General features: G+C 44.5%; 1 protein-coding gene across 1 annotated transcript; it reads right to left on the bottom strand.

The window, feature by feature from the left end:
* Positions 1–383: 383 nt before the first annotated feature.
* LOC100216787 (uncharacterized) lies at positions 384–1624 on the bottom strand. The gene has a single exon (NM_001143186.1). The coding sequence runs from the start codon at positions 1183–1185 to the stop codon at positions 601–603; it is 585 nt and encodes a 194-aa protein (NP_001136658.1). The 5' UTR covers positions 1186–1624; the 3' UTR covers positions 384–600.
* Between the last annotated feature and the right edge of the window lie 6320 nt (positions 1625–7944).

Raw genomic sequence — 7944 nt, 5'->3', positions numbered from 1 at the left:
CATCACGTGATTAATTATCGCACCTGAATGAAATGCATTATGCACATGAATGCATATAGACAGGAATATCAAAAACCCTAAATAGTGCTACGCGATGGCGAATTTAAACACCTAGCGGCGAGGCGTTGTACAATTTTGTACGAAAACACTAGTTATGAATATATGACTACGCGCAATAATTACACTTCTCTAGATTAACCGAACCTAACGCGAACATCACAAAACAACAAATTTATACACCTTTAATACAATTAGCCTAATCACAATTTATCAATTAATTAATTAAATTCTAAACTTATCCCTTGCTTTATAAATTATACTACATCTTTATAAGTGATTAAAATATTTCCTCAACACACATGCCTACTAAAATTCTACTCGGTACACTAATTCAACTAATTGACGAGAATAGCGAAATAACTCGCTATAACTGAATCTGGCTCGATAATCGCAAGAACTGCGAAGTCGACGAGAGTTTCGTGACTTACACAATTTATCGAGCACCTTAATGAGCATCGCACTAGTACATTAATTTATTCATCGATCGAACTATTCTGAATAATTTATCAGCTTATCGTTTCCACAGCTGACACGAATCCGCTAGATCGGTAGCGATTTTCCGATCCAGGCAATTTGTCGAACGCTTGGGGAATATCGCGCTGCTAGCTTCGTCTTCACCCGATTCTTGGGATTTCTTGCTGACGCGCGGAGCGACGACGTCACAGGAGGGTGACGTATATAGAGCTGCACCTGCGACGCGACGACGAACAACGCTAACCGGCGGAATCGACGACGCGATTGGGAATTAAAGCCGAGCGAGCCGAGAGGGCACGCTAGCGAGCAGGAAACAGGACGCGCGACGAAATTCCGGGCGCGACGCGGGGACGACGGCGTTGTGATGAATAGGAAACCAATGACCGGCACAAAAAAGCACGACGCCGGACATAGCGAAACGACGGCGATGCACTGGAGCTTCAACCCTTTATTAGATATTTCGTCGAGAAGCCTCCAACAGCAGCAACAAAGCTTTTGTGCACGCCGTTGCTGTCCAAACGAAGGCGGTGCTTCCGATCCTAGCAACGTACAGCCCGGCGAGCGGAGGAAAGCGCACAGGGCACGGCGGCCAGGGACTCGGCAACGCAGCAACTGCGAGCTAGAGCAGAGGCTGACCAGCCAAAGCATCATCGGCAAGCTCAACTCGACGCGCTAGGAACGAAAGGAGCAGAGAGGTGCTGGACAGTTCGGCGCGGCGAGCTGAGCAGGGAGATGAACGCCGCGAAGGAACTCCGCGAGCAGAGCGCGACGCTGGAGCACACGCGGCCCTGGCGAGCTGGGCACCGGCGCTGGAGAGCTGAGCACCGCGGAGCGCGCAGGGAGGAAGACACACCAGGGAGCTACGCAGGTCTGGCGGAATCCGAACAGGGAGGGAGAGGATCTGGGCGCGGCCATGGCTGGGGAGGGAAATCGAGCTGGGGAGCTGCCATGGGAGGAGCAGGGACGCGCCATGAGCTGGAGCAGGGCGCAGCTGCCGGGCGCTGGGACAAGACAAGGAACGCGCGCGCCAGGAGATATACGACGGATGAGAAATATCAGATGGAGGGTGGCGGCTGGAGATTTTTCAGAGGAATGACTAGTGGAGAGGAATCATATGGAAGCTAGAAGATGACGTGATAGAGCCTCCAGGACGTTGTGCATGTTCAGGGATATGAACAGCTGGGCATGTGCACCGAGAAATATCCCAAGGAGCCGTATGTGAGAAGAATGCGTGAGTGACATTTCAATTGCTGATTTCTGGATGAAGAGGAAATCATACGAGAGGATAAGAATGGTGACAATGACTCAAGATAAGAATATGAGCGCTAGCGTTGTTTGCTGAAAAAAAACCCAAGCGATGGCAAGGATAGGGTTGTAGAAGACTTTCCTTTGTTCTGAAACAAACGAGTACAGAAATATCTGATGCTCTAGGATTTGAGTCTGATATAGATGCAAACAAATCAAACAAAACAATATTAACTTTGATATTTTTGGACTGCGCTTACTATGGTGGATATTCTCGGGATCAGATAAACTCATCTGCTTTCGACCCGAATATTTGATTTATCCATCTTGGTCAATTTGCTAGAGAAACAATTCAATTAATTTTAATTTGCATTCGTTTCGGTTATATTTAGACGAATTTTGCTTGCTATACGAATATTCGACTACAGAATAATTCGACAATGAGCTGGCGCATCGTTTTTCTCGAACGGCACGTAAACAGACAGATTCAATATTTAAGACAACACTAGTTTGGTCGAAATCAGATAAAAAAAATTATCCATCACGAAAACACAGTTGATTTGATTATTCTACAGTGTGGGCTAAAGAACAAATTAGATCCTAACCTCTCGCACGATTTCACGTGATTCGAATTATTTTACCCCGAGCATTTTAATCGTCGAGTTTAAACTAATTTGTCCGGGATAAAATCGTCCGAGTGGGTCGAGCTTCCGAATTTCGTATTTGCGCGAGCGATGAATTTTAAATAATCACCGGACGCACCAATTTTCGGACAACTATGTTCCGAACATCACGAAAATTTCGGAAGAGCCCGGATAGATAAAAATAAAAACGATGTCGCACTTGCGACAAATGAAATAGATGCGATATTAAACCGCGATAGATGAAAATAATTAGACCTTAGTGTCCGTCTTATTTACTGATATCACGTGCTTAAATCCGTACTCATTGTCGAGCGGAATATAAACACCTGGGGCATTACATATGCCTTGCTGTGCCTGTGAACCTGCGTGGTGCCTGGGATGGAAGCCACGTGCTCAAACCCAAGCAGCTGGTGGCACCTTTTGGGGGCATAGTGTAGAAAAATCGAGCTTGGCCAGCGCATGTTTCTTATCTTGTTACTTGCGGGCATAGTGTAGTGAAGCTCTCCACTACCCCACTCGCTAGTTCTGTTCACCGTGTGCCTTTGGGGTTCACATCATCACGTTGGAGTTAATCCCAGCCACGCCGTCTGTTTTGCTTAGTACTCTCACATCGTCGTCCCTGTGTCCTGTGGCCACACCACTGGATGTCCACCTCACCTCGGGCAGGGCTCTTCGGAGGTTGTCTCAGCTGAACTGTGCACGATCCTTGTTCCTCACAGGTCAGTGAAGCTTCTAAAGTTGGTTTTCGGATTTTTAGGTCGGTTTCCAAATATTAAGGGATTTAAAAGTGCTCTTGGAAGGACTGTTTGGATTTTAAAAATAAAAGTACAGTGCCAAAACTTATGGAAATTTTTGGGTAACATTGTTTTGGTCATTTGAGCTTGTGGTAAAAGTTTGAGGCTGTTTATACGCCTCAAACTTTTACCACAAGCTCAAATGACCAAAACAATGTTACCCAAAAATTTCCATAAGTTTTGGCACTGTACTTTTATTTTTAAAATCCAAACAGTCCTTCCAAGAGCACTTTTAAATCCCTTAATATTTGGAAACCGACCTAAAAATCCGAAAACCAACTTTAGAAGCTTCACTGACCCGTGAGAAACAAGGATCGTGCACAGTTCAGCTGAGACAACCTCCGAAGAGCCCTGCCCGAGGTGAGGTGGACCTCCGGTGGTGTGGCCACAGGACACAGGGACGACGATGTGAGAGGACTAAGCAAAACAGACGGCGTGGCTGGGATTAACTCCAACGTGATGATGTGAACCCCAAAGGCACACGGTGAACAGGACTAGCGAGTGGGGTAGTGGAGAGCTTCACTACACTATGCCCGCAAGTAACAAGATAAGAAACAGGCGCTGGCCAAGCTCGATTTTTCTACACTATGCCCCCAAAAGGTGCCACCAGCTGCTTGGGTTTGAGCACGTGGCTTCCATCCCAGGCACCACGCAGGTTCACAGGCACAGCAAGGCATCGAGCTTGGGCAGGCAACGCAACTAGTGACCAGGCAGCTACGGACTCCACCACAGATACTTTGAACCTCTCCACGACCTGAAGCTTCTCAGCTCGACTCCACTTTACCAGACGCCAGAAAGTCCCAGTCCACACTCTAACCAAACCAACCAAGCAATGTCAGCACAATTGTGGGGCTGAGATCTTTCCATTTCTCCGTATCTTGATTCAGCTTCGGCCACCAGAACCTGCACTCAAACTTTTGCCTCTTTTTGCTACCCACGCCGAGCACACAGGAAACAAGCAAGCAAGCAGCCGCCTGTCCAAACTGAGACAAATTCAGTCAACTGACAATTCTTCAGTTACCTACAACTGAACTTACACCACCGAACTGAACTTGTATCTCGACTACCACCTAATCCCATGATTTCAATTGGTATCGTGGGATCAACCTTAATGAACTTTGTTCACCAACTAACCCTCTAACAATGTTCCATGGGGACCTTAGTCTTATACCCCTTGGATCATACACAAAACAGCTCCAAAAATCCAAGGCAAAACTCTAAACCAAGCCAACAGTGAACTGAATCAGCACAACACTGGTCCCTTGCAGACCTCCATGTTTAGACCCTGGTTTCTCACAATTTCATATGTCAACAGGTCAATCTTCCTTAACCAAAATTATTCTTCACTTATATGCTCAGAACAAGAGTTGTGGTGCACTGAAGTTGAGTAAAAATAATAAAATATCCTGTCTTGGCTAACTGAACAGCCCCATACTAACTCTGTCAGGGAATTTTGTAGCACCCTTTTCTCTAAATTTGTGTAGTACCAAGCCAAGCTTCCCTAAGTAAAGTTGTTCACTAATATTTGGTCTCCAAGTTTACTATAGAAACTATAGTCTAAAGTCTCACAGATTAATCACCAAACAGCTCCAAACTGAGCACCATATGCTACAATATAGATTTCAGGAACTCAACTGAGGCAACACACCTCCCCCATCCTTCATTCTCACTGACAGAGGAACTTTGGGGGTATTTTACTCCCTTTTTCATGTAGCACCAGACCACTCTCACCACACAAAACGTATACACCAACTAATGTCTTCCACTTGTTATATAGAGTATAGCTCACAACCCCATGGATCAATTCCTAGAGAGCTCCAAGGTTAGTTAAACACAACCCTGAAACAAATTTTCAGTTTTGAACAGAATCCAGCCACCAACACACTGACAATCCATTTTTAGGAGCCTGTTACTCCACAAATTGTGTAGCACCAAGTCTGTCTCACTCTAGAAAACTTGTTTACTTTACTGTGGTCTCCAACGTTGCTATGGAAACTATAGTGTCAAACCACACAGATTAACAACAAAACAGCCCCAAACAAGCCACCGTAACCTGAAATTTAGATGTCAGAATCTGAACACAAATTCAGTCCAACCAATCTGATAGTTCAACTTTGAGCCACCTTTTCTCTAATTTTAGTGTAAAACCAAGTCAAACTAACTTAAACAAAGTTGTTCAACATCATATGGTCTTTACTTCCTCCATAAACATCACAGCCCAAAACCTCATGGATTACGCACAATTGAGCTCCAAAAACAGCTACATATACTGAAATCTCAGTTTCACTTCACTGTTCCCAATCTGAAAACTCAAAAAGTCTGACAACCCCACTTTGGATCATCTTTTCTCCTAGTTGTATATAGTTCCAGGGCTGTTACACTTAATAAAAGTTGCTCTCCTATACTTATTCTATAATTTTACTATAGTGATCATTAACTAAAACCTCTTGGATTCCAAACTACAATAGCCCAAAGTTTGCTCCAAATGCTGAAATTCAGACTCTGAATTTCTACCAAGTCAGAAATTCAGAAACTCTGTTAGCTCTACTTTGGATCAGTTTTTCTCTAAGTTCCAAATAGCTTTAGAGCTAGGTGACTCAACCAAACTTATACTCCTCATGTAGCTCTATAACGTTGTTATAATGACCATCTTCAAAATGGTTCTAGATCAGAAGTTACAAGGGTTCAAATTTGACTAGTTTATATTATTTTCACGAATTCCAAAATGAACCCAAAACTGAATTTTCGTACTTAACTCCAAATTCTTCCACACAACTTGGGAATCTCCAAATAAGAAAGTTATTCACTTTTCCAAGCTCTACAACTTTGGTATATGGACTTTTAGCAAAACATAGCTAGATCTTAAAATCCACTTTTGGGCTAGTTTAGGGTTTCAAATGTGACTCCTTCTCAAATCCAACTCTAGTATATGAAGCTCATGTCCAAAGTGTCCTTGGAATAGGAGTTGTTTTGTTTATCCACAATTCCAAGCAAGGTTTTAAAATCTCACTTAAGTTTTTTAAGGTTAATCCAGTTCCTCAATTAATTCTTCCACTTAACCCACCTTTGAAAGCAAAGTTGCTCTAAGTCCTAAGTATTACCTTTAATACTTTAAATTCCAAGCCAACTTATTACTTGCTCAAGAGACGACTTCTCTTCACATGTCTTAAGCAAAGTTCTTAATCTGAGCCCTATACTCTAACACACAACACCATATTCATCGAAATTTTTTGACCTAGTGGCATTGTAGGTGTATCAAGCAGTTAATGCAAGTGCAGAAGATGACATGTAAAAAAAAATTAGTTATCGTAACACCAGAGGTGTTACATAGGATCTCTACGAATTAATTAAACTTGAGTGAGATTAAAAAAAACAAGAGATTTTAGAATAACCTTGACCATTTCATGGTCATCCCACTTCGCGCTACCGAGGTTGCGCACTTGGTTGACCATTGTTTTGAGCCGGTTGTACATTGCTTGTGGCTCTTCTCCTTTGTTGAGGACGAATCGACCGAGTTCTTACTCGATCGTTTCACACTTGGTGATCTTGGTCACCTCGTCCCCTTTATACGCCGTTTTGAGGACATCCCAAATATTTTTGGCACTCTTCAACCCTTGTACCTTGTTGTACTCCTCCCTACACAAAGAAGCGAGGAGTATGGAGGTGGCTTGGGAGTTGAAGTGCCTTATTTGGGTGGCCTCATCGGAGTCGTAGTCCTCGTCGCCCACCTGTGGTGCCTGCGCTCCAAATTCCACAATATCCCATATCCTTTCGTGGAGTGAGGTTAGATGGTGCCTCATTTTATCACTGCACATACAATAATTTTCACCATCAAAATATGGTGGTTTTGAAAGGGAAATGTGCTCTTGGGTCATTTCTAGTATATTTTGGTGATTAAGTGTCCAACACATATTGAGTGAGTAATTATATGCCAAATGATGGATGAAGTGCAAATCGACAAGAAGGTATGGTTCTAGACTTAGTACATTGGTTTTTGTGTACTAATATATTTGTCTAAGTGCTGGAATCAGGAAAAGAAAAGGATTGAAAAAGAGTTGGCTGTGTACAGCCAACAGCTGCTGAGTCTGGGTGCACCGGACTGTCCGGTGGTGCATCGGACAGTGTCCGGTGGTACACAGGACAGTGTCCGGTGCGCCAGGCTCGGGAATTCGTCGGCAGTGTACGACTATAATTCACCGGACTGTCTGGTGGTGCACCGGACTGTCCGGTGAGACAACGGCCGCCAGACCAACGGTCGGCCGCCAAATCCACGGGCGACGCGTGGCCTGGGTGCACCGGACTGTGTCCGGTGCGCCAACTGCCGCAATTCTACAACGGTCGGCTGGGCCATTTTAGGAAAGAGATCCGCACCGGACAATGAACAGTGGATGTACGGTGGTGCACCGGACTGTCCGGTGCGCCACCCGACAGAAGGCAAGAATTGCCTTCCAAGAATGCCTCCAACGGCTCCTAGCTGCCTTGGGGCTATAAAAGGGACCCCTAGGCGCATGGAGGAGATATCCAAGCATACTTTGAGCATTCTAAACCTTCCACACTCCGTCTCCGCGCACTTGATTGATTTTCTTAGTGATTTGAGCTCCGTTCTAGTGGTGAACTTGTTGTGATGCATTCGAGCTCAAGTCTTGGCTGTGTGTGTGCATATTGCTGTGGTTTTGTGTGTGTTGCTTCCCTCCCTTACTCTAGTGCTTTCACTTTAATCTTTGTTG

Source organism: Zea mays, chromosome 9 (genome assembly GCF_902167145.1).
Source record: "Zea mays cultivar B73 chromosome 9, Zm-B73-REFERENCE-NAM-5.0, whole genome shotgun sequence".
Taxonomy (NCBI): domain Eukaryota; kingdom Viridiplantae; phylum Streptophyta; class Magnoliopsida; order Poales; family Poaceae; genus Zea; species Zea mays.
Note: the sequence above shows the minus strand (reverse complement) of the source record. Positions and strands in the feature narration are given on the sequence as shown.